Here is a 27,184-nt window from a genome sequence, read left to right on the forward strand (position 1 = left end):
TAAAAACACTTTAACTTAAATTTGAAGCTTCAGAAGATCTGTCTCTTTCTTATGGTCAGAAGAAAAGAACTGGAAGGAAAAGTAAAAACAGAATAATGCTTTAGTGATGCATGGGTTCCATGTGTTGTGTGTGGAACATCCCTTTTAGAAGTGGGAGAACTTGGAAGAGACCTCAGACATCTCCCCGTTTAATTCTTGGACCCTTTTTCTTACCCGTTTCTGTCTTGGCGATCGAAAGTTTAACCCGTTTAAATGGCTCTGCCTTTTTATCTTCCTTCAGTGAGTGCTGGACTGGACTGTAGCTAAAGGATTTATACTCATAAACGTATCTTTAAAGAGGTGGTCAAATCTTGCAGACATATACAGTACATCTACAAAAGACATCCGAAATATGTCTGACTTAACCAAGTACGCCTACTTCAAAGCGTAGAAAGGCTTTTTGAATCCGTCTGACCACATCTAAACCTCTTTGGAATTACAGTCTCATTGCCACAAGGCAGTCGGTAGACTAATCCCAGACTGGCAGAACCAGAAAGCCCATTTCTGGTAATGCAGGAGCATTACAAAGGTACTGAGCTGAAGGCTCAGTTCCTTAAAGTGGGCTTGTATTAAATGGTTCAGGAGTTAGATTTGCATAGTGTTTTTCCCTAACTTTGGCTGGTATCCACTTCCTGAAAAAGTTGTTAAATTTTTCCAAGTGTGACTTACACAGAAAACTAGGACATACAGTATATCCACATTGCAATCCTGTGGTTTCCCACAGTTCTCTGTTGTATTAGATTGGTGTGGCTTTGAAACTAAACCGTTTATGTGCTCTCAAGAGGAATTTTGTTTTGGTGGGACTAATATTTTGTTTTTCCTTGTAACGTACACTGTTTTCACTTAACTAACATATGAAGAATGATGGTCTGTTACATTTAAGAGATTTAAATACAGTAATCTTCAGAACCTTTTAATGAACCTTTTTTATGTTTTTTTTCCTGTTGTTGTATTTCCTAATCTTCTGATCTATCTTGAACAATCTACAGTAGTGAATTGGACAGATTTCCTTCAAAAGTAATGGGACATTGATATCTAAACTGGGATTTTCATTATGAACTCGATGAATATGATTGATAAGTAAAGCTCATAAGTGTTTATTTTTAGTAAAGTCAATTCATTTCCTCAGTTCTTGGACTAGTTAATCAATTTGATATGCTGAACCTCTTTATGTTGAACATTGGAATAAATGACTCGTCAAAGAATCTGACTTACAGTGTCTGACCACTACTAACCTCATTTCTGTTTTCCATTCAACTGTCACACTATATTTGCTAACCAGTTGAAAGCAGAAGTGGTAAATTAAGTCTTATAGAACTATAGTATCTATCTGAATTTTAAATAGGATAGCAGATAGCCTTTCTGTGGCCACCCTCACTTACTGGTTTTTGGTTTCTCTTTCAGGACGCCTTTGTGGAGCTCTATGGGAGACAGAGAGGCTCCATGTTCAGCTGTTCATGGCCATCTTTGAAGACTTTCTTTGGTCTAGCTGCTCTGGGCGCAGCAGGCCTGACCGTTGGAGCCTACTTTACACAAAAATGAAGAAGCCAAGCACCTTTTTGTTTTCGACTAGCACTGCTCCCCTACAACACCAGTCAAAGTGCGCCAGAGGAAGTGTCCCGGAGGTACTGGTATCCCAGAATGCTATGTGCAGGCTCCACTGCACTGCCTGGAAAGTGCCCCTCGTTACAGTTTGCTCTTCTAAACAAATTGTGTCCTCACGTTTTAGGCAAGCAAATGAGTAAGAGAGTTATTTCAGAGATACACGGAATACTTGTTCCTTGTAGATTAAGAATTGTAGGTGAGAATTAGAGCAAGTGAATTCTTTACTTTTCTATTTTAAAGAAAACTGTGGTCCTTTTCAGATTCTTTCCATATTGCATGTATGTGTGTTTGTTTGAGTGTGCAAGTGTGTGTGTACCGTATATATATATATTTGTATGTATCAGAATATGTATGTATTTATCTAACAGTGGTCCAATCATTTTATTATATATAAACTACACAGTTGGAATTTGCTGTGGGAGTTGTATGTATTTATATCTCTGACTGTGATTTGGCCATTTTCATGTGTATATTGGAAATTAGTGATGTATATTTAAGAAAATGATTGGACCACTGTCAGATGCATATGCACAACTCCTACTGTGGGCTGCTTAGCTGAGTTGCATGAATTATTCAGTGCAGTCTCAGTGTTGGTGACTCAAGGCAGATATTGCAGTTTTCCGAGTTGTAAAAATACGATTTTTTAAGCCCAGGGCCCTTATATGATCAATGGGTTCGGTCCCAGAGGATTGCAGAGTAGCATAGTAGATGTTATCATTATGTCTCATGTTCTCGTATTCTTAGATTTAGAAAAGATACATCATAAATGCGCAGCTCTGCACCACCCCAAATTGTATAAGGCAAAGAGCGCTACTAAACTTTTCACAGTTAAAACCGTTTGCTTTCCACAGGGTTTGTCTTCTGCCTTGAATCCCTCTTTGCCGAATTTCTGTCAAAGCCAGTAAAGAGCAATGTGTATGTAAAGTGACCAACCAACCTACAGTAGGTGTTTCTCAAGGGTTTTGCCTCAAAACACGTCTCAAGTTGTGACAATGACGCATACACTGCTCATGCCTCATGACCCAGAAGGGTTTCAGTCTGACTTTTGGCAGGTATGGAAAATGCTGTACAAAAAACTGAGAATTCATAGGGCCACCTAGAGCATCCCAGCTGATGCCAGAATTATACGTACAAAAAACCGCTGAAAGAACTACAGCAGGTGTTTTATTAACAGCCAGAGACTCTGGTCCCAAGGTTTACTTCACTTCTCAAGTGGAGAATTTCTGAATAGCTGGTAGATAGAAAGTCATCCTGCTTTGCTTCTCTGCTGTTTTTCCTGTAACCGTTACGCTCCTGTATCCCAGCTATCCTCCCCATGATTCCTTTTTTTTATTTCTGTTCCAGCTGGGAAAAATGAAAAAGTGCATGTGGCGATGTTCATAACGGCAGTTATTTGTTGTTGTTGTTGTCGTCATCCAGAATTGGCAATACAAATTGCTTGTTTTCACGCAGCCTAATAATTAGTTCGGGCTACAAATCACATGGCCAGAGGGATCTAGGACTGAAAATTGCTTTCATCACATATCCCGAGAAAAATAATAAACAAGAAAAACGGTGATGTCAAATCGCAGATTTGCCTCCATAATTTGCGTCTCACTTAGTATTACCTCGTTTTAGCCGTTTAAAAAATGAAATTTGAAAAGACGCCATTCAGGAGAAAGGGCACCTTGATAATTTACTGTATGTGGAATTCTAGTTAAAACAACCTTGTTCAGCAGTTCAGGAGAAAAGGCGAAAGTAAGACGAGAGAGGCAGAGTGAGGTCAAGGAAGGGTCTTGAGAGAGTCCTGTCGAATGCTGATGAAAAGAAGTGCTTTCAAAAAGCTGATACACCTGCACTCACCCCAGATGTCAGTATTTCGCACGCCTGGGGTTAAAGGGCATTCTGGAACACAAGGAGCCCCGTTGGCTCCAGAGAAATTGGCACAAGGTCTTCTCCATTTACAGCGCAGCTTCTTGTCTGAACTGTCAGCTCGTTAAGAAAGCAGGGATGTCGAGGCATGTTAACAATAAGAGGGCAGGCTTCTGATTAAAGAGGCATGTATAAAGTCTCATCTCCCAGAGAGGAAAGCTGTGTTCATTATTGAGCAGAAGCCTTTATTAAGCTCAGCTGAACACAAATATGAGTGTGTGCGTTCTGGTTAAGATTTAGACAGGATTCTTGTTAATTTAGGCCATACCACCCCATGAAGGGAGATTTTTTATCCACATTCCACAGGTGCACAGTTGTTCTCTTGCCCTCTCTCACTTTTAATTAACTGCCTTGTTACTTGACAGACCTGTCTGGCTTGAAATTGCTTTCCATTCATGTGTGCAGGTGAAGTGGGTAGCTGGTTAATGTGTTCCAGTGTCTATTTGGCTTTTAGCATTTGAAGACCAGCTTGGTTTTCAGACTAGAATGAACATCCCTGGTTACAGACATCGATTTGAAAGTTTAATTTAGAATTTAGAACTCATTTAGAAGTGTAATATTAAATGTTTTTATAAAAGAATGCAGGCTAGCCTGACAGCCCAGTTCATTGTTGCAACACGTCTGTACCTCCATTCCTTTACAGCTGAGTGTGCAGTAAAATAATTAGTTCTGGGATTTATCCAAAACTAGATTGTATTATAATTTTGCATTGTTAGAAAAGTGCTCTTAAATAAACTTATTATTATTGTAATTTGTTTTTTCTCCTTTGTTTTTTTCATTTTCTAGCTCTGAATTTGATTGTTGAAGCAGGTCGCTGTCACCAATAGGAATTTAATTTCAGTTTACAAAACAAAATGTTGTGCTGATCATTGGTTATTTCAGACCTAGGTGCCCTCTGTCTGTGGAAACCAAGCTTCTTTGCTGCTGCTGCTTCACTAGGCTTTTGGTAGTGCTATCCTTATGTTTCAGCCTAAATTCATTGCTTTTCAGAAACTGATTGCTTGCAAGGAAAAGTTCTTTTCATTTTAACACTGCACCTTTGCGTCGCACACAGTAAAAATAAAATCTATCTAAGCCTTCGCTTAGAGTGCTTCCAAAAGACATACTAACTCTGCATTAAAAAACAAATTCTCTTCGTTTTTTCCTCTGTTAAACTAAATTAAATTATTCCAGGTGGTTCAAGAAGCTAAACAGGCTTGTCCGGAGAGCAGATTAAGTTTGGTCATCGCTGGTTGAAGTCTGGACTGAGCCATTAAAATGGCCATGAAGAGGACTTCCCACAGTGCAGTGCAACACCTGGCTGAGTGCTGCCCATTCAGCAGTCGGGGTGTCCTCTCTGATGAATGGAGAGCCTGGGGAGTTTTGAGGCTCCCTCCAGCTTGCAGTGTTGCTAGCAAGAGATGCCAATCAGGAGGTCTCCTTTGGAGCTCGCAGCACATGACATGACGCATGGCCCAACCCGGTGACTCTTCGTAAGCAATCTTTGCGCAGTCACCCATGTGGTACGAAGTTCGTCTCAGTTAAAGCGGCTTAACCTCACAATTTCCGGCTCCAAATTGAATGGCTAGGTGAAGAAAAAAAAACTGATGTGTAGAAGACTGCTACTGAGGCGTAGCACCTGTCTCGCTGGGACACAGCAGCTGTGAACCTCCAGTAGGTCTATTACTAGGCAGAGCAGATGGAGAAAGTGAGAAATTAATTTCTTAATATTGAGGTGCACGTTTAGGACAACAGGACACAAAGAGTGACACTCCTCTCTCATGAGCAGTTTATGAACCACGAAGTCGGGACCTTAGGTTAAGGTCTTATCCAAAAGATGGCAGCTCTGATAGCACATTGTTCCCTGTCGCTGTACTGAGACATGGGCTTCTGCTCCAGAGAGAACAGTGGGAGCTGCTTGTCCGTCTGCCACTGTACTTATAGCAGCAACCTGCTTTTCCTTAGTCTCCCAATCAAACTGACCATGTCCAACCAGTCTTAGCTCCTGACAGCTGACGAGATAGAGCTACGACGTGGCATTGGTGCTGCCAATCCAGCAGCTGCCTGTGGAACTGAGGCAACTCGTTCAGTATTACAGAAGATCTTGTGACAGCACTATTGAAATACTGTATTTGAAGAGCTTTAGCATATAAAGAATGAGTGCAAGAGCCAGTCATTTCACTTCACTGCAGGTAGCACGTCCTGTCTGAATTAGACACTGTTGGCACTGTTTGGTTGTAGGTTTAAATGTTTTCATTTTAAAAAGGGGGAAATAGTATTTTATAGCAGCTTCAGTGTCTCATCTGAAGTGCACTATTTATAATTTCTTTAATGTTTAGTTTATGTATACATACTTATATATGCACAGGGTGCTTTTGGCCTGCTCGAACAACAGTATTGTGAAAATTGTTCACACACAAATAACATCACAGTGGACATTTTCCCAAGTGATCAGATTGTGATCACATTTATACAGCTGATATAGCTCCCACTGTTGTATAAATTGAGCTCATGGTCCCCATGGTCCAAATTGGATGTGTACCAAGTTTCATTTTACCATGATGCACAATATTCATGATTTCCAAGCACCACCAGTGAGTTTGTGTCTGCATATACTGTATGTATATACTGTACATGCCGTGTTAGAATTATTTTTAAGGAGATGTGCTTTAATATCCCATAGATCAGGGGTCTTCAATCCTAGGCTTGTATGATTGTGTCTGCAGTTATTCATTCTAACTCTGCTTTTAATGTCACAACCCAGCTCATTGTTGCCTTAATTGGGACAATTAAAAAACTTATCTCAAACTTTCAGGTGTTGGTGCTTTTAAAGAGGCTAAGAAAACAGACACACTCCCTCCGGTACAAGAATTGTAGACCCCTGTCATAGATCAGCAAAGCTATGTTTCTTATATGGTATAGCTTCATATTTTGGAGTGAAAAGTGAGAAATCCAGTGGTGGTTCATTATTGAGTGCTCAAGATGTAGTATTGTTCAGAACATGCTAAAAAAAGGCTGAGATGCTGCACTGCTGCTTCTATTATAACCAGTTTACCACTGTGATTTCTTGCTTTTCCTTATTCGTATGAATGTGTCAGTGTGCCTGTGATGTGAATATTTAATAGAGAGGGAAACAAATCTTAACTTCTGCATTCTTCAGTCTCCAAAAGAGGGTATCACGATTATTGCCATGATTTTTGGTTTCTTTGCTGAGAGCTTCATGATGTATGTATTTTGTGTAAATACAGAGTATTTCCAGTTGAAGACGTAAACTAAAATCATGACTGCCTATTTTTGTCTTTTTACGTTTACAGCTCTTTGATAGAAAATGAAAAAAAAAAGGTTTTAATTAAGAATTTTTAAAAACTGCTTATTTTGATAATTTTTGTTCTTTATTTATTGTATGGTACCAAATGTGTCAAATAATTATATTCTTATACCATCCAGCAACGTACTTGGAGCTGTTAACTCCAGTTTAAAACTATAAAGGAGGCTTAAATACAGCAAGACAAAAATCTCTCCTACATACTCTTTTCTCTCCAGAATCGCACTATAACAGTTTTGCGGCTGCTATTTACTACCAGTATAATGGTCATGCTTAATGGTGGAAAAAACAACAAACAGGTTAATGGGCATAAAAAGGTTGCATACTATTTAAAGCTGCTTATAAAACAGAATTACAGCAAATACTGCCATGTTTGAAAAATATGTACTGATGCACTTGTCAATCTTTCTACACGTCTTGAGTTGCATAGAGGTAAGAAAGATCCTACAATGACTGACAGCTTGTGATTTCTTTCACACATTTTGCTGCATTTTTCTTGGAAATGCCAAGAAAATTAAATGAAACATTACGGAAGCACAGACTTCAAGTTAACACGTTTTTTTTTTCTTCGTGAAGTAGTCGTCAATGAACAAGACCACCTGACCTTTGCAATATCCCGTCATCTCACATCGATGTCACTTTGCACCTTAGAGATCGTGGAGGAATTATAATGCTTCTGTAATTTTTGGAACACCGATCTTTGACGCAAGGACGAGGAACGCGTACGAAGAGCACGGTTGTTGTATCGGACAAGGGAAAGGGCTGGAAACAAAACGTTGAAAGAACAGAGGACTCCAGGGCCGAGTCCTTCACAACAATACAGCAGACTGTTGCCTTTTCACAAATGCAAACCTGTAAGCTGCTTCGCTGGACCACAAGGGTTTGAGCAGTCTTTCAGAGAAAGGAAGAAAGACACATTGATGAAGTTGTTCTGAAAACCTTTTAACGACGCTTCATAAAACTTCTTAAACAAGTTAACTCATCAGGTTTGATAAGAGGAAGGATGGTTTTGGAGGCTCAATGTGGGGATACAGTATGTTGAAATGCTTTTTTGGGGGGTCGTTAGGGTACACACCTTTTACTTTTTTCTTCTTTTTTTTTGGCATTGTGGCCACAGTTTTTCATAAAGAAGCACCTGTTAAAATAATAATGGGGAGCCGCTGTGAGAAACAGGTAAGAAAGGAGGAAAAGTGCCCAAACACAGAGGCCCCTCCTCCCCATGAGTGCTTTCAGTGTGGAAGCATGTTTCAGAGGAACAAGGCTGATGTGGCGATTTCTTGCTCTCGCCGGTTGTGTGTAAAATGGGTTTTGTCGATTTTATACTTCTGCCCATTATGGTTCTTTCACCTCTTTCCTAGCAAGTCCAACCTGGCAGCCAGTGATGCCAGCACTTAAATGTGTTCTTTCACTGTCGAAACTTGCCTTTTCTTTCAGTGTATAAATCTCGTTTCTCTGCATTCATCACTTCCATGCCATTCTGTCTGTTTGGGGGATCGCTGTCACCATATTACGACGTCGAATTGAGGGAGGGCGAGTATGCGCCAATTAGAAAATGGTTTCTAGCCTTGGCTCTGGAAAGGCCATATCCAGTACCTTACGCCGCCATAAATCCGCTATGTGTAAGAAATGGAGAAGATGTGTACATTATTAATTAATTGAATATATTACTCCCTTAAGGCTTCTTTAGGGCTGAAAGGTATTTGGACTTTGTACTAGATCACCTGCTGACTTGGTGACAATTAAATTGTCCCCAGTGTTTAGAAATTAGGAATGTAATGGCTACCCCTAAAATCTGTGGCTGTTGGGGAGAGGGGTTGGAAACTCATGGTATCCAATAAGAAGATGTTGACAAATACACACCCGTTTCCTCTAAAGCCAATAAAATGATAGGCCAATAAAAAAAGATTCCCTATATAAGGTTTTAATTTCCAAAAATCCAGGGAACCTGGCCACATTGCTAGGGCAAGCTTTCTCATTGGGAAAATATTTGCAAGCGTTACAAATCCTCTGTTTTACACTTCAGCCTAGACCGATGGAAAAAAAGAGGAGTAAAAAATGTAATACCAAAAGGGTTGGTTTTATGGCACAAGTGATTCCTTTCGCAACTAATATAGATCATTGTAATCAGTTTCATGGAGTAATTAACATGTATTATATTCATATTCCTGTATTTTATTTTTTTTTACTGTACAGTAGACTTAATTTCAAAATATTAGTTTTTCAATCTTTCGATCATCATTGTACATGTCCCATTTTTATCCTCTGTATAAAATTACAATTATTTTTATCGTGTTGCCTCTTGGTTACAAACTAAAGAACCCTGCCTTCTCATTTCGCTGTTCCTTTGTCTTGTCCTTCTAATTATAGCACTTACCAGTTGAAAACTATTGGAGTTGTTGTTACTGTTGTTGTTGTTGTTGTTGTTGTTATATTTTCCTTTATTTATCCACTTTTATAAGCTAATAGCTTTGTGTATTTTGGTGAAACAAAACCTATTCTTCCAAACAATGTGAAATTGGTGTTATGAAAAACTATATAAAATCTCATTGACGGCGATGAATGAAAAATCATTATGATCCAGGGAAAACAATCTCTCCAAACTGGAAAAAGTGTCTTTCAAATCTTTGTTTTGAAACATATTTAAAACATAAAATGGCTGTGTTTCAGTATGTAAATCTAGCAATTTAAATATGCAATTACTGTATGTTTTTGGAAATGGAACCTATTAATGTCTTTATATTTACTAGAATAGTGGTAGGAGAAGAAAAAAAATGTTATCACCTGTGATCAGTTAAGGTAGCATCTAAGCAACTTGTCTCCTAGTCACATAAAATCAAGACCCTCCCAATAACAAATTATCTAATTGCCTTTCAGTTATCCATATTCAGTCTGTCAGATCTTTTCACTTTGCTTTAGATAAAGGTTTTGTTTTTATGTTTTGTACAAAATCCACACATTGAAAACGTATGCAGCCTGTGCCTCTTTTTTGTAATCAAAATGTCTATCGACAAGGATCTACAGTTGTGAATTATTTTTTTTCTGTATCCCTTAAAAAGTCCTTTACAGATAACATTGATTTTTTTTCCTTTGTCTTTATAATTACACTAAACCGAGGATTAAAAACACTGATTCTGCTCAGCTCTTTCAGAAATGAAGTAGAACATTACATTTTAAAGGGAACTGCAGTCCCAGTTTCTCAGCTGATTCTTAAATTCCAGTGACAAATTTATTGATGGTATCGCAAAATTTTACGAATACTGAATTAAAAAAAAAATCTGTTGGATTAAGAGATGTATTCATAAGCCTGCTTGATTACAATACAAAAGGGTCGCTTCACTTCACCAGAAGACTCCTGTTCCCAAAGCTCTCCAAGTCTTAAACCCACATGTGATTCACTATGCTGGCTCGCCCCATCTGTATTGTCATGTAATTGCAGTTTTAAATGCTGCAGTGATGTTTCGCAATCTGAGCAAAAATAAAAGATCTTGTGACATTCATACAATGGGAGCACTGCCAGTGTGGATTAAGAACAATCTTCAATGTGATTTACATTTTAGTCACTTTGGCTCCCTTGTTGTATACTGGTGGAACAATGTAAAATTATAGACTTCAGTCAGTAATTCATTACTTCCTTTCCTTTTGGGAAGCTCTCCAGATTCTCACACATTTGTTTATACCCTTCCTTTAGAGCACATGCTTACTTTTTAGGTTTCGAAACCACAAATGATGAATGAGAGGACTGAAAGTGAGGGACGGTTTTCTTTTTTTTCCCCCAAAAGAGCCCTGGTTTGCTATAATGATGCGTAGGAAAAAGAGAATGTCCAAGATTTGCATGAGAAATCAATCCCTCTCTTGTTCTGATGTCCATTTTATGAGAGGGCAATAGCAGTGACGATTTGCTGCATTTGCTGAGGGATTTTTAATGAGTTTTAGATCCCATCCGAAGGATGGAGCCTTTTTATAGTATAGTGTCCCCGTCACTATACTGGGGAATTAGGACCCACACAGACTGCAGGGTGAGCACCCCCTACTGGCCCCACTAAAACCTCTTCCAGCGGCAACCTTAGTTTTTCCCAGGAGGTCTCCCATCCAGGTACTGACCAGGCTCCCCCCATTCTATAAGACTAAAATGAAAATGTTGGACTAAAAAATTGATTGATTTTTTTTTCAGATATTGGCCATCACAGCCAATAAAAGTAATAGCTTCTTAGTATTAAAAACACAATTCTTTTCAATTTTAATTCTTATCCATATGAATATTATTTTGTACAAAGGCGTCAGTGTATTTAACAATATACAGAATCTGAGCAAATCTGCCCGTATAGCTTTAACTGTCTTGGCTGCAGTCATTACAATGGATTATTTTGTGGTCAGTTCTACTTTGAAAAAAACGAAATTGGTACAGCATGGATTTATACACACAAAACAAGTGGCTCTGTATATGTTGTTACCAAAATCATTTAGAAAACAGCAACAAAAAAATGAAGCAATTGTTGATTTTGTAACGTACGAGACACTTTTTGCTCAGCTTTAAGAGAGATGTATTTCCTGTAAAGATCCTGTTTGTGTTTGTTAAAACAAGATTTGTAAATATTTGATCACACCTTGGGGTGGACTGAATTCTGTTTCCAGGGATTATAATAAAGACCCAAACAGCACTTCATAGCATTTGAGTAAGTGTTATATATATATATTTTATTTTTACTGTTTAATCTGAATGTGGTGAACTGTACGTATTTAAAGCGTAGAATTCAGATGAAGAATGGCATTTTGAGAAGTGGAATAGCTGATGCTTCAGTAACTGATAGACTTGCAGTGCTTTGTCGATATTCCACAGGTTTGTTTCCATCTTGTATCTCTTCGTTTTACTAAATAAACTGATAAGTAAATTAAAAAAAGAAATACATTTGTGTTAACTCGTCATTCATTCAGATAGCACTGGTATTTGCACATATCTCGGTGGTATCATTCATACTTTTAAAATATAACACCGGTTTGAAAGTTTTTATTTTATTGTGTGAATGCCAGGAACATGGCCAATCGAGACTGGGAAGATAGTTTTAATGCACTGTGCTATAAAAATGATACTTCCTTATCCAGCTATTACCTGAATAAAGCTGGGCCTGGGATGCTTATTATTTCCATTGTTTTTTCTCATAATCCCAGTGAGAAGAGAAACCAGAGACCGGATTCACCCTCATGTCAATCATTCGTTTGGACTGCATGGCCATCCATTCTTCTGACAGAGTATGCGGGGCATCGCCAAACACTGCAAGAAATGAAAAATCAAAGCTCTCTGTACAGTTTATCAACAGTCATTAGATGCGCGACGTCACATGTACAGGCAATGTCACGTCACCTGCATTTTTATTTTTTTTCTTGCAAAGCATGGATTCGCAAGTCGATTTTCTACAGACAAAAGGGCCTGTTGTGTCCACAATGCTAAAAGCTGCTTGCTTCAAAAGAATAACTCCAGACTCTTAAAGATGCTTAAAGAAAACAAGAAAGCTCTTTAGTTCTGCCTAGGCAATCTGATTTGACTTGTTCTGCTCAGGCTAAAATACCTCCTGTTTTGGAGTTGGAGTGAACTGAAGACTATTTTACATTGCGAGAGAGAGTTGGCCTGTGCACGCCTCACATACAAAACAGCTGAACCAATCAGCTGTTTTTTGGTGCCACTACTTGACAATAAAACAAAGTTACCCTTTAGTAATGCTTTGGGGCTCAAATATCCAGCATACTATGTACTGTATCCTGTAATCCTCTATTACACATAAAGGTTAATTCACAGTAGAGACACAGATAAGAGTCATTAAAAGACTTTAAATGCCATTTGCTAGGATGAGCATGTCTTTAAACTAACTTGGGTACTGCAGATATTTAGTATATTAAAAAAAACTGATACTGCACATCGTTAATAACCCTGCTGCAGCTAATCTGCAACTGTAAATCGTATCACCTACCAGCATTTCTTCCTGCTTTGATAAACTGATCTTTCTACCGATAATTCCCCACAGTTCTCCTCCCATCTGGTGCCTCTCGCTTGCTGGTTGGTGTGAAATAGTTAACTGCTGTCCTGCATCCTCTAAAGGCGGTTAATTGTGCAACTGTTCCCAGCAAACCAGCTTCTGTTATCATAACTGCCACGCTAACAGACACAAAGAAACGGAGCGACGAATTTTCTGAATTCCACTCACACCCGAGTTAGAAACAAAAACGGACAGTAAACCTGATCGCTGTGCGGGTTTGTGCAGAGGTTACAACATGAACATTGTGCTCTCCCCATGTTTGTGTGGGTTTCCTCCAGGTGCTCCAGTTTCCTCCCACAGTTCAAAGACTGGTACTGGTAGGTTAACTGGCTTCAAAGAAAATTAGCCCTGGTATGAGTGTGTGTGTCTGTGTGTGCCCTGTAATGGACTGTTGTCCTGCCCAGGATATACCCTGCTTTGTGCCCATTGCTTGCCAGGATAGGCTCTGGCTCCCCTGCTACCCTATACTTGATAAAGTGTGTTGAAAATGGAGGGAAAGAATAGCTTGTGCCACTACTAAAAACCCTGGTAACAATAACTTCACGTTAGCCTATGATTTGTGTGTTAATAGTGGGAAAGGAAATGACAAGTTCAGCAAATATCCCAGCACTATACTGTACACATACAGTGTGTCTTCATTTCTATTGAATATATGGAAATGTTCAATCTTTATTTCAGACATTCTGTCAAGTATACGCCACATACAGTGCTATAGGACTAAGGGGGTGCTGACCATGGTTTATAACCTTTATTCCATCTTGATTGATTACTTTATATGCAGTTGTTATTGTTAAGCAGACCAGGTGTTAGCATGTTAATGATGTCAATCATACCAGGAATAGCAGCTCAGCCATGTGAAACACACCTATGTCAGGTGACAAAAGAATTTAAGCATAACTTACAAAACGTGTAATACTTTATGTGAATGTACTATGAAAAAGAAGGCTTTTTAACCAACTCAGGCCTACCACAACATTGTATTGTTACGCCACAACAAATTCCTCCAAAAGTGCTTTACATTTCAAACATTGCAGGCCTGGACTGCTGAAATAATGAGACAGTATTCAGATGCTGAACACTTTATTCTCTCCATTTTGTTTTGGGGGTAATTAGATGCAGAGTAGAAACTTAAAATGGAACCTGTTGCTTTTAAGGCAGCCGCTCAGAGGTTAAAGTTTTACTTCCAGCAGTGTGAACGCTCAAGTCATACTGAAAGTCTAACTAAGTTAAAAAAAGCCAGCTTTTGTTACTGTAATGAGATGGATCTGGAGCTAATGTAGCCCAAAGCTACACAACATTTTTTTTTTTTCCCTTTTCAGGTCCAGACATGAGTTTGATATTATGGGAAATTCCCCGATTACAGAAGATTGAAGGGAGTTTTTCGTCTTTGCAAATAACAGTTTTCACTTCCAGTCCACGTCTTCACAAAGCGTTATGCTTCCTACAGTATGTGATCAACAGTGAGCGAATCAAGAAAACAGAAACCTTTTTTTTACCGAGCTAGACCAAACGTTGCTGCACATTCATGAGTTATTAGATAACAAGAAACCAAAAATAATTGAAATAGGAGCAAAGAGAGTTCATCATGATGTGCAGCCTCATCCTGCAATCTGCACCCCTGTTTAAGCAAGTGAGGTTTCACGGACTTGACAGAGAGCTCCTTTTGTTCCAGCCTGTAACCTCAGAGAGCACAGAAGCAAGGGGCCTGACAGCACACGTCTACATGTCTCACAGAAGAAGCATATTTACAGTACCTGTTGCTAGGTTCTCTTATGACAGGGCAGGGATGTGCACTGCCAACTGAGGCAGAAAAATAATTGGTGACAACACACTGTTATACCGGTAAGCCTATAATGCAGAGTAGCTCAAGAACATCTTTATCCTCCAAATGTGTCCAATTGGAATGGCTGTTTGTTGTTGTGTTGATACTAACCAGAGCGAGAACAGTTTTATTGTTCAAAATTCTACATTACAGTCTAATATATAATATAACACAATATTAAAGTGTCCAGCTGACTTTTAAATATTCCAAATAGATGGAATCTTTGGATTAGTTTCTGTGTATATTCCAACATTGTTTGAGATATTTCACTTGAAAATTAGTCCTGTTTGTCTGTATGTTTCTATAGCAAGCTTATTTTTTTTTATATACAAATCAGCCGAGGCCCAACACAGGCTCTCAAGGATGTTTCAAGGAAGAAAAAAAAGGCATTATGAAAATTAGGTTTCTTCTATCTTCGATACAAGAGGATCTGAAAAGCAGTCACGCTGTTCAAAGCGCAGCAGTTAACAAAGCTGTGTAATCATCTTGACGCTGGCTGTTTAGTAATCCCACACAGTCCTCTTCCCCAAACTGATTGCCAAATTAACTAGTGAGGTAACTCTTTGTTCGAAGTGAATGGCGTGTTAGCTAATTTGTTTCATTATTTACTCAAAAGAAAGCAAAAACGATCTTCTGTGCAAAATTTCTAATGAAACTGTGGAACCGTAGTTTGGCATACAGGTATGCCTAAGACTAGAAACTAGGAGATACTGTAGGACTGTTAGAGGTCTTTGGCACCTTTAGTCCTAAGTTTGCTCCTACTGCTGACCTGACTGGCAAAAGGAGATATTCTGCATTTGTGTTAAAGGACTGTCCATGTCATCATACAGTATCGCCATGGGCCATATCCAGTGATCAGGGGCAACCAAGAGATGATTTCAAAATAGTGCCACACTGACATATACCAGTGCTGCCTGAATGACACTGGGAGGCAAGGAAACAGCAGGCAGTGATGATCGCTGTTACACTGTAGCATTTAGGTTTTTCCAAACAGGGTTCTCTAAAAGTTATCTGCACATTGTCACCTCACGTAAAATGAACCAGTTCTAAAAAGACATCTTTTGCGATGCAACACTTCTGAAGAGGCCATCAATTTGGACTGAATGAACATGTAAAATAAGCATTTTGATTTTAGCTGATTTTCTGTTCCCAGTGGTAACATTAAAAGGCAGTATAGTTAAGGCTGCTTCTGGGTTCTGTCAAAATGCATTAAAAAGCACTTTCTAAACTGGGATATTAACTGCAAACTCAGTGAAAACCTTTAAAGGTATACAATGCGTTCATTACTGGCACACACCTGATTACATCACTTGATTTCCTGATGAAGGGAGCGGATGGGAGTTGTTCCACCAATGATTCACATTTTAGGAATTTTGTACAAATCACAGAACAAGGTATTTAAGATCTGGGAAACTGTTAACAATAAAGGCTATAATAAATGAAGACTACTTTGGATTCAAGTCATATAGAGGTATTATATTACACTATTACCATGTGGTAATTAAAATGATCAAATTAACAGCTGAGTCATGCTAAATCTCAGCCTTAATGTAAGCCTCTTATCTTTTATCTCAATGTGTCCAATTATTATGGTATGGATCTAGTTTGCAAAACCTTTAGTAACAAAGGTTGAGAGAGAGTTAAAGCTGATATTGGTTTATGCTGTGGGTGGGGAAAAATGCACTGATTTATCAACCTTAACAGAGTCCCTGCTGATTCACCAGCATAAACAATAACTATATACATGTGTTAATTATACATAAACACATCAAAAGTGAGGCCATCTCCTGGAAACACCTGATAAACCTTCTATGCTAAGAGTTTGAATGGTAAAAATAACTGAATTTCTCATTTTATCTTTGACGATAAAAAGTAGTTTCTGGGAAGAATTAGAAGCATATGATTGGAAATCACTTTTTTTTTTTAACGGGCATCCTTTTTATAATGAACTAAGTAATGAAACTAAAAAAATGAAGCTAATGAGCTCAAGAACAGCAGTCACAGAGGCACAATGAACAACACCGTAAGAGCAGAAGGAGAGAGAAACAAACCATGATGACGTTGCCACCAGATAATGATCCCGGTTATTCCAACGAAGAAGAAAATTCCACCAACCACCGTCTTCCACTCATTCGAGCTCCTCTTCATCTCGGCAAAGGTCAGCTCGTGGGTCAGCCGATACACTGTGGAAATCGCAGGGAATTGTAAAACTCACTCTGAATGGTAAAAATGCCATGTTGGAAATGGGAAGAACACCCTAATCTAGAAGCTGAATGGCCAAGTTTCTGACTCAACCCATTGTGGAGTGACAGAAAAAGAAGGAAGACAGGATGTCCAAGAACCGGAGGGGATACCCCAGGAGACCTCGGTAACCTGACCGGTGAAGGAGATCTGCCTGGAGCCCGAGACTATTTCTGGACAGTACGAGTTCCAGCCTGGGTCATAGCTTCCGTGACTGTCCGGGTGCCTGCAGGCGCGCAACGATAAATGACACCACAGGTGGACATGTCAGAGAAGGAGGTCTGTCTCTTTCTATTCCAAAAAGGCTCAGGAGTCACTGACAGACAGTGGTCTTGTAACAATTACAGTAGTTGGGCTAAACTGGATGGGAATGTAACAAATTAGTAAAAAAAAAAAGCAGGCTTTTTTACTAAACTCACAGATTTTTTTTTTTTTTTTTTTAATTGTGATTCGTATCTGCTTTTAACCTCTGGCTCAGATTGGATATGTTCCTTTTTGGTTTTGTCAAATCTGCCATTTTAGAAGGTAAATCATCAAATACCCCAATTATAACAATTCAACATTGTTTTGATAAGGGGTGCAGGCTCAAAACATAATTTGAGAACCAAAGGGAAATCTTAAAAGCTAAATTGGTATACGAATTTGGCGAATTTGGAGAATGGGAATGTTTTCATTGCAAATGCAAAACATATAGCCACGTGTACCTCAAGAAGGTATAAAAAACAGTATGCCCATTTTTAAAATTACTTTTACATTAATTAAAGAAGCTATTATATCCAACTAAGATACTATTATATCCATTAAAGAAAATTACACACCCAGATCTAATGATTCAGTATACTGCTCCGAGCACAATAATGAAATTATGGTAAAACATTTTTTCCCCTCTTATATTTTACAATTGTATTGCATTACAGTATATCCAAGCATAGAGTACATCAGATATTTCTTTCATTTCCCATTATAAGCCTGAAAAAATGACTATCTTCTTACCACAAAGAAGAATGGAATATACAGGACTGAAATCCAGCATGCCAATTTGGGACTTTTTGAGATGAGAGCATTATTGGTTTATGCTGTATATTAGTGTTTTAAGATTTTTCTCTTAAATGAAGTGTCTTAGGAGTTCTTAATGGAGAAATCTGCACAAGACTGTGCATTATAATGTTTGCAGTAGTGGGCAGGTGAAGCACTGACAGAAGTCCATTGAGAGAGTAAAAATAGACCATGCTGAAGAGGACTGCTGCACAGGAAGTAACGAGAGGAGAGTGATGTTTGTTTGGACAGCTTCTTTTTCCACCGATTGTGCTTCTACCTCTTCCACGGTTCGCTCCGTTTTGGCTTTGTTCCGCACGATACAATATTTATGAGCAACAGGTTCTTAACGCAGTCTGTCTTTCAAACGAAAAGGCTTCAAGCTCCCAGCTTAGTAAATTTAAAATGTATTGGCCATATCCATCTCCCTGTCGGCCGAGCAGAAAATCCCTTTTGAAAAGACTTCACTTTGAGAAGACTCCCCCCCCCCTCCCTCCATTTTGTTCCTCCAAATGTAAAATATTACAGATATTTATGGGATAAGAATTTGGCTCCTTTTTAAATAAATTTGGAAAATATTTAAGTTGCTCCAATTTTATTTTCATAAATCAAATTCAATGTATTGTTTTTAATGGCGATGTACAGAAGCCTGCAGTACCTGGAGTCAGTCTTGGTTTGGCTTAAATGCACACTGAGTATGACATCACATACCTGACAAGATGCCGATTCTAATTATTTCTATTTGGGCTCCAGACATGTGGTAATGATGCAGAAGAATCAGAATACAAAGAAAGGACACCGTGTTCAGTGCTGGAAAGCAGCGGTATTTCAAGATGACAATGAGAAACACAATTAGGTATTTAATACATCAAATGAATTCCTGCTGGAATTGTGTCCCTTTGTTAAGATGCTACATTAACTACATACACATATGACATTACAAAGGATGGTTTAGGTGTAAGAAAATACCATTGTTCCCTTCGTTTATGGAATCGCCTTGGAGAATTATCACCATCAGAAGGAACAGACACTTTTTGCTCAGTGTTCATACACAGAGAGATTCCAGAGGATGAGCAATAGGCAGCTCATAATAAACTGTTGTGATAGTACGGTAATAGAATACCTTCTGGATGTTAATGATGGGCAGAAATCCAGAGAGGGGAGCTGGAAAAATTGTTTTGAGGTCACTGGTGTAATTTCAACTGACAAACCTTATCTGAACATTGTTAGAGGTTGTAGTACACCTTGGAAAGGCAAGGAGATTTTTTGCCAGTACTGAAAAAACAAACTTGAGTCAAAAAACATATTGCAATTAGTAAGACAAAACCCACACTGCAGCTGTACAGAATGGAACATGTTGCTAAGGATTTTAATCCGTCGCACTTTTGCTAAGTGGAAATGTCACTCGACAAAGGCTTATGTAATTTTCTTATTAATAAAACATATTCCAACCCACATTTTAGACACTCATGTAAGTATAAAACATTTACTTGTAAAAATGACTAATTCTTAGCAATTTATTTAAATTTACCTTTGGCAGAAATTGCAAAAACTAGAAGTCTTCATGAAGTTAATGTTTCCTTTATTTTAGTCTAGCGGTATAATATTGCCACCATGTGGCAAGTTGGTGTATCTACACTGGGTATCTTTTTCCGGCAATCTATGAATTGGACCATTTCACCATGAAAAGTTACGACAGAAAAAAAATTAAGAATTAAGATGGTTTCCGTATGAATTACGATCATCACTTTTTGAATACGCTAGCCTTGTAAATTTAATAACTGTAGACATTTTTCTGTTTGAGAGCATTTAATCTATCTTTCAGAGTATCCCTTTTTTTCCCCACCCTATCTCACTAAACTACTGTGGTAAGGGGATTGTAAAATTACATATTTCACTAAAAGTTGTACTATGTACAATTTGTTGTGCATTGTACAGCATTTTTAGATGTGGAGTATAAAGTATTTGCTATGAAGATTCCAATCCTTCAAAGGATTCTGCAGGCTAAGAAACTTACAATGGCCCAGAAACGCCAGTCTGAGGTTTCAGAAATAAAGCATGTTACCTAGTAAGCAACGAATACATGTCCATCTCTCCTCCATTAATAATGAAAATGTGTCAGTTTCCCCATATGGAGCAACAAACAGCTATTTAAGGACTTATTCTGTGCAAATAGTAAAAGTCTTCAGCCTTCAGGAGCAGTGGTACACATCCAAAACAACTTAATGCATCATAATCCAGTTCAGCAAATTTAAAAACACATGGTTCTGCTCAAGATCAAAAGATGGGGGCTTTCACCAAGATACCCTGTTACATAGTCAGTCTTTCCACTTTTTTTGTGGGGTCAGGCAGTGATTCTCACCCCCCACCTCCATTTGAGTCCATCCCATCTTCCTGAACCAAGACCAATTCACTAAAGTTGCCAGATTTTCCGGTGACCTACACTGTAGCTACACCTCTTATTCAATTAAATGAAACTGAGAATGTTTTAGAAACATATGCTTAATTCGTTACCAATATTAAGTCAAATTCAAATTAATCTCATGCACCGCAGTGGCACAATTAGTGATGACCAATGCAAAAAGGCCCTTTGCCATCTTTCCCCATCAGAGGCTGATCACAGTCTATACTGAGAAGATAGACGTTGCGAGAGCTAAGCTCAAGGAGGTCTCATGTGGACGAGCCAGTAGAAAAGTAAAAAAAGCAGAAGACTGTTTACTGTACATGCAAGCTTCTCTTCTTTGGTGAGTTGGGTCCACGGCCCCTTCTCTTTCTCCTTGAGTTTCTTCTGCTCCACGTTGAGCGTCCGGACGAAGGGGACATCTGGCAAGGGAGTGTCAAGGCGGTTGTTGTACTGAGGCTGGGTACAGTCAAGGACAGGGGTGGTGACATCTGGATCGGAAAACGGGAAACAAAAGCATGAATTTCTTAATGACTTTCAGATAAAGAGAGTTTGTCTGCATTTCCCATACAGGTATGGGTTTTACATCAAGAGGAGAACAGAGTGATGAAGCCAATTCATACATGGGGATTAGTAGGAGGCCATGATTGGTAAAGGCCAATGGCAATTTGGCCAGGACGCCAGGGTAAGAAATGCCCTGGGATTTTTAATGATCACAGACAGGACGTCAGGTTTACATTTCATCTGAAGGACAGAGCCTTTTTACAGTACAGTGTCCCCGTCACTGTATTGGGACATTTGAACTCACACAGACCGCAGGGTGAGCGCCCCCTGCTGGCCCCACTAACACCTCTTCCAGCAGCAACCTTAGTTTTTCCCAGGAGGTCTCCCATCCAGGTACTGAGCAGGCTCACACCTGCTGAGCTTCAGTGGGTTGCCAGTTGTCAGTTGTGTTACAGGGCGACATGGCTGCTAGCCGACACATGATTTTCGAATCATCAACCGGGAGGAACTGCAAGTAGGACTTCCGATTACCAATAGGCACTTTATTGCTCTTACATGTAAAGCTCCTGTTCCACCTGCAACACTTCAACGCTCAATTAGTGTAACTCCAGGATTCTGCCAGTTGTCCAATCCAGCTCATCCAAAGCTCGGCTGCGCACCCTGTTCCCTCATCATGACCCCACTGTTCTGCTCTCTTCATTGGCTCCTCTATTGCTGCTTGCATCCGATTCAGAACTCAGATGTTTATTCACTCTCCTGCTCCGCTGCATCTAAACTCTGTCCTTCTATACACCCCACCTCTCCCTCTACAGTTCTTGGAAGGCCAGCCACCCCCCACTTAACCTCTACATCCACAGTCATTGTTTCTAAATAAAGCAGCTGCACAAAGGCAACCCCACAGTTGGAATGAATAGCCCCTCTTTTTTTCCTGACAGTACTTGTTCCATTTTTTGCACTACACACTATGTCCCCTGCATACACACTTATCTGTATTGCACTTTACACTGTTGACTTATCCCTCTCTCAAAACCTGCATTGTAATTAGCCCAGGGACAACCACCCCCACCTTTCTGCTTCTGCATGCGATTATTTATACCGATAGACTGGAAGTTTGTGATTTACTTCTGACTTTGCCGTATTAGGTTGTCTGTTGTGTAAATCTGCAATTATGTGAGTCACACTCGTTTAGGTAGCCTGCAAAATAAATACGTTTAAGAGAAATATCAACGTAATGCTGCCATTTGAATCGCTTTGATCCGGGTACACCTTTGCCATTTCAAAGACTTAAATGTTTTTTTCACAGAAATTAAACAGTGTATATTGCGTCTTTGCTCTTTGTCAGAAAAAACCCCATCAAGTTATTGAATTGATCCCAAAGAGAAACAGAGGACTTAACCAGAATCCCTATGAGCATTTACCAACTACCTTATATCCCTTTGATATGTAAATCTTTGTCTAAATCCTAGAGAATACTAAATTGAAGACAAGCATTCTGTAACCCAACAGTGGAAACTGCCACATTATTATTTCACATGGTTTTAAAAGATCAATACATTTTTACATTAACATCTTTTTGATGTAACTGAGGATATAACCGAAATAATTGTACTTAAACCTGCTATTTGCCAAATTTGTTTTGGGTGAATCTTAATTATAATTCTGGACACTCCACTCAAAGCGCTTTACAGGTAATGGGGACTCTCCTCCACCACCACCGGTGTGTAGCCCCACCTGGATGATGTGACGGCAGCCATAGTGCGCCAGTACACTCACCACACACCAGCTCTCAGTGAGAAGGAGAACAGAGTGATGAAGCCCAATTATAGATGGGGATTATTAGGAGGCCATGATTGGTAAAGGCCAATGGGAAATTTGGGCAGGACACCAGGGTAACACCCCTGCTCTGTTCAAGAAACACCATTTTAATGACCATAGAGAGTCAGGACCTTGGTTTCACGTCTCATCTGAAGGACAGCACCTTTTTACAGTACAGTGTCCCCATCAGTATATTGGAGCATTAAGACCCACACAGACTGCTGGGTGAGCACCCCCCTACCACTTCTTCCAACAGCAATCTTTTGTCCCAGGAGGTCTCCCATCCAGGTACTGCCAGGCTCAAGCCTGCTGAGCTTCAGTGGGTTGTCAGTTGTGAGTCACAGGGCGATATGGCTGCTTAGCTTTAAACTTCTTGATATAGAAAATTGGGATTCATTTTTATGCTCATGACCCACAATTGTTTCTTTAAAATCCATGCTCCCCCACATATAAAGTGAAAGAGATTTGGTCAAAAATAATAAAAAGCACGGTGGTTTGATACAGTACGTCGCTCAGAAACTACCAATTACTTGAGCGATGATTTGAGTGAGGTGGTCAGTTAATTAGTTTTAAGATAATTTCAAATAAATATCCAAACACCCATACGTCTCCAAAGGACATATGTTTGCCCAACCTAACTGAACAACTTCCTAAATTAATCAAAATCTGTGTTCAATGTCTTTGCAAGCCGATTAATTTAGAGCGATATACCGTACAGTACAGGACTTGATGGACTCGTATCTTTACAGAGATGGGTTTTGAGCAAGTGCCAAATCTCGCCCTTGTTTTCTTATTTTTTCTTTCAACGTCTCTTGGAAGAAGACTGCCTATTGAAAGTTGACAATCCCTACCTTTCCCATGGGCTGCCTGTACACAGCTGGAGGTGGCCACACCTCTCCAGGAAAATCGCTGAAGGCCACGGAGCGCGGCCCAAGAGCACAGCATCTAGGGACGGAGAACAGGCAAGAACGCTCCAGTCACCTCACGTCATTCACATTCCAATTCCATTCTAGAACCATGGTGTTCATGCCTGTCCACAGCATGCCTGCTGAGATCAGTGCTCCTTGCCCAGACTCCAGATGCAGGAACACTTTCTAACCCATACGGTCTTTGTAAAAAGTTAGTTTAACATGAGTTAAAAGGCATGCCGGTTCGTGGCAAATCTCCAGAATCAATTTCACCCACAAAAGCATGCAAGAGCTCCGAACTCTATAAGCCAAGGAAGGAAGCAAAAAAGTTTGAACCCTACACATGTTTCCCCCCCAGAGGATAAATGTAGTTTCAGCGCTTCCACTCCTTGACATCTAAAGTTTCCTACAAAAAATAAACTGTCCTCTGCTTTAGGCTATCTAATCTGCGATGATGAGATGTTAAATTTATAGAACAGGCAATAACAATAACGAAACAAATCGCATTCAATTGTGTGAAACCGCCGCCCTGGTGATGACGGCCGAAATGGAAGATCTGCATAATACATTGCGAGTCTGAAATATGTGCGTTTAGAGCATGATCATTCTTCTGTCTAAGAAAGAAAAACATCCCATGCCCACAACCACCACCTTTCCCCCTAACAGACTCTCGCAATGTCAGTACATATACGGTATATATACGGTTTATATACGGTATATCTCAGCATTCTAGTTCCAGCAGAACGCTATCGAATAACAATATTATAAATTAAAGAACTTGTTTCTTTAAAACAGCGCGATGGCTATCACATAGCAAGCAGGATACAACAACTGTTACTAAAATAAGACTGGCTGGAAAGGTCTGAAACAGCCAAGACAGCACATGATTATTTAATTAAGTACAGTTCCTGGAGTGTAAATCAACTGCTTTTGAAAATCAACAAAAATCAATTTGGATTCTGCAGCAACGTTCCTGAAAACTAGGCCAAATAAATTAATACACCTCCCTTTTTAATGACGTGATTCATCCGAAAATTCAACAACATACAGTAAAAGCCCTGCAAAGATACTGACGATTGCGGTTTGACAAAAACAACGGCAATTCTGGAATTTCCCTGTATTATATCCAGATTCACTGTGCGGCAGAAAGCAGAAATGTTTATCAGAACCAGGTGATACCTGACGACTATGTAAAAGAGCACGAAAATTGACTTTGATAGCAGCAAATTGCGAGAATTGTAGCACATAAATAAATGTAAAAACAGGCCACTGCTCATTGAGAATATTCAATGTCCTGCATATCTTCCTTTAAAATGCATAGTAGTCATTGCATCATCACTTAATCCCAAATAAACAAACCATTCTGCTCTGAGCATATACTCTGAGTTCGTACTGGTAAAAAGTTTGCTCCTGCACGACAGCCTCGAAATTGGTCCCGATATATTCATGCGAAGTATTGTAAGTAATTGGACCAATAGATTTAAATGTTAATTTTAAAATAATATGTTTTGGCTTCAAGGAATCCTTTTTCTTATAAAATGTTTGATCGATATAGATTTCTAGTATTAATTGTGTCGACACCTCTTTTCTTGTAGACTTCGTGGAAATTAGTACAATAAAGCCTATTTGCCTTCCAGTGAGTATTAAATCAGCCTGATTTCTAATTGCAATTATGATCAGAGAAAGATAATTTTACCTTTGGTCTTGAGCACTGCTCTAGCAGTCAGAGCGCTGACTACGTGCTATTTTACTAGCGGGTTATGGAAAGTTATTATAATATTGCGTAGCGGCCAGTTAATTATAAATAAAACAGGTGTCACCATCTGCCTGAACAACCAATGAGAAGCTAGGAGGCTTTAACGCTGAGCGGTTTTACAGCTGCTGCCTTATAATGAAGTTGAATGAGGCTGGACGATGTGATAAATATATAGTAAGTGGCGTTCAGGTGTAGAAATTCAACAAGTGATTTTTAAATTCAAGGCTATCGAAATGCAGGTTTTGGAAGACAGTCAGCTCAGCGCTTTCGGACTGAAATCCTGTTCATGCCATATGTTTAAACGGCGTGGAAAATTATTTCAGTAATGACTCCTGATTTAAAAGTTATTAAAGTGACAATTACGGCAGGTGCAGCACTATTTTTGGAATTTAAAGTGGTGAATCAACAACAGTGAACTTTTCAAATCTCCACGTATATTTAAAATCCAGAATTACCTACAGTATGTGTCTATAACGCTATTAATAGGTTGAAATTAATAGTTTCAACGGAGTTTACAGCAATGTGCTCCATGTCTTTGTGCCAAACACTTGAATATATAAGTTTTATAGAGAAAAGATGCAGTACCTGACAGCCCTATGCAAGCCCGTTTCCGCCAGGGAGTAAAAAAAAGCTGTTAAGATACATTCTGATAACTCGTGGTTTATCTGCTTTATACCCTTTGGGACATTTTCAAAAGAAAGCTGTATTATTTGGTGTAGGTTTCCATTCTTAAGTATTAAGACACCGCCTTGCAGTTTGTTCTCTGTCTGTAGCCGCCGAAAGATTACGGCTTTTTTCACGGTAATAAATTAATTTCAGCGACCGTATTAGCTCAGGTTGCATAAAAGTTAACATTGTTTCTGCCTTAAACTGGCGTACCCCTTTATTCACGCAGTACAGTACCTCTCAATGAGTTCAATCTTCTGGGCGCAAAAAAAAAATTGCAAGGTTAAACCACATGAGGTGGAAATATTTTCCATGCCCAGAGCCAGGTACTACATACCAGAACGGCCCTGTGCCACCCAGCTTCAGGTCACACTCAGCTCAAAGTCAAGGGCAGGCAGCTGGCAGTCAATGCGCAAGCTGCTGCCAGGCTATTACAGTACACTGTGTGTGCTTTGCAGCAAAATGTCCTCTTCACCCTTAGCCGGGGGACAAAGTCTTTAAACAAGTCGCTGTCCTGTGAGATGGAAGAACGATTTAACAGTCACTGATGGCCCGGGCCTGAGCACCCAGGGGTACTAATGGAGACCAGTTTCCCCAGAAATCTTGGGAATGAGGAATCACATGCACCACAGGCAAGGGGCTGTGAATGCAGTCCATTGGCCTTCTGTATGGAACACTGGCCCTTCGGATGACGTTTGTCAACAGCTTTAAATACATTAATCAAATCCTCTCCCAGTCTCCTTTGCTCAAAACCAGACAATTAACATGACTTTGGAAGACATTCCTAGGAGACTGGGTATTGTTCTAGTCACCTTTCCTTGAAATCTTTCCAGGGTTAAATAGCTGGAAACAGAAATGTTTTATTAAAATGTTCTGCGGATGTGACACAAGAGGCCTGGGTAAACACCACCTGTGATTACATTTGCAGTTAGGGGTTTAATTAAGGTAGAACCTATTCTAAAGGTAGGGAAAGCTTGACTTGGAGGTTCAGCTATTTTTGTTCTACACAGCTAGATGAAATTACTGCCTGGCATGAAGATCAAATATAGTGTTAAAAAAAAGAGAAGACAAGTGTTGGTGTAGTGGTTGTCCATGTTTAATTCATAGTGACCTCAAGCATATTTGCTCCAAGTTGCTTCATATGTAAT

General features: G+C 39.4%; 2 protein-coding genes across 4 annotated transcripts in view; one reads left to right on the top strand and one right to left on the bottom strand.

Moving 5' to 3' along the window:
- The window catches only part of LOC102684940 (BCL2 apoptosis regulator), an 86,057-nt gene extending 76,128 nt beyond the window's left edge, over positions 1–9,929 (top strand). The window contains exon 3 of the mRNA XM_015354701.2: positions 1,444–9,929. Coding sequence (XP_015210187.1) covers positions 1,444–1,581 — 138 coding nt within the window. The 3' untranslated portion in view covers positions 1,582–9,929. The remainder of the gene's footprint in view (positions 1–1,443) is intronic.
- Positions 9,930–11,527: 1,598 nt separating this feature from the next.
- On the bottom strand, positions 11,528–26,295 carry cox4i1l (cytochrome c oxidase subunit 4I1, like). 3 transcript variants are annotated; one of them, XM_006634444.3, is made up of 6 exons: positions 25,311–25,421; positions 23,558–23,651; positions 20,711–20,878; positions 16,762–16,893; positions 11,967–12,128; positions 11,528–11,736 (listed from the first exon to the last, which is right to left on the bottom strand). In XM_006634444.3, the coding sequence occupies exons 2-5, from the start codon at positions 23,649–23,651 to the stop codon at positions 11,995–11,997; spliced, it is 528 nt and encodes a 175-aa protein (XP_006634507.2). In that variant the 5' UTR covers positions 25,311–25,421; the 3' UTR covers positions 11,528–11,736; positions 11,967–11,994. The 3 variants fall into 3 exon arrangements, with proteins under 3 accessions (XP_006634507.2, XP_015210189.2, XP_015210188.2); XM_015354703.2 differs by lacking the exons at positions 11,528–11,736; positions 25,311–25,421 and adding an exon at positions 26,274–26,295 and having other exon boundaries at positions 11,854–12,128; XM_015354702.2 differs by lacking the exon at positions 11,528–11,736 and having other exon boundaries at positions 11,854–12,128.
- Between the last annotated feature and the right edge of the window lie 889 nt (positions 26,296–27,184).

Source organism: Lepisosteus oculatus, chromosome 6 (genome assembly GCF_040954835.1).
Source record: "Lepisosteus oculatus isolate fLepOcu1 chromosome 6, fLepOcu1.hap2, whole genome shotgun sequence".
Lineage (NCBI taxonomy): Eukaryota > Metazoa > Chordata > Actinopteri > Semionotiformes > Lepisosteidae > Lepisosteus > Lepisosteus oculatus.

What these genes read in the sequence shown, in the direction of transcription:
- cox4i1l (XM_006634444.3), bottom strand. Translation starts at nt 23,651, where the DNA reads ATGCTGTGCTCTTGGGCCGCGCTCCGTGGCCTTCAGCGATTTTCCTGG. An exon ending in ACAGGCAGCCCATGGGAAAG is followed by an intron (nt 20,879 to 23,557) that starts GTAGGGATTGTC and finishes TTTCCGATCCAG; the next exon opens with ATGTCACCACCCCTGTCCTT. An exon ending in CTGGTGGCAACGTCATCATG is followed by an intron (nt 12,129 to 16,761) that starts GTTTGTTTCTCT and finishes CATTTCTTGCAG; the next exon opens with TGTTTGGCGATGCCCCGCAT.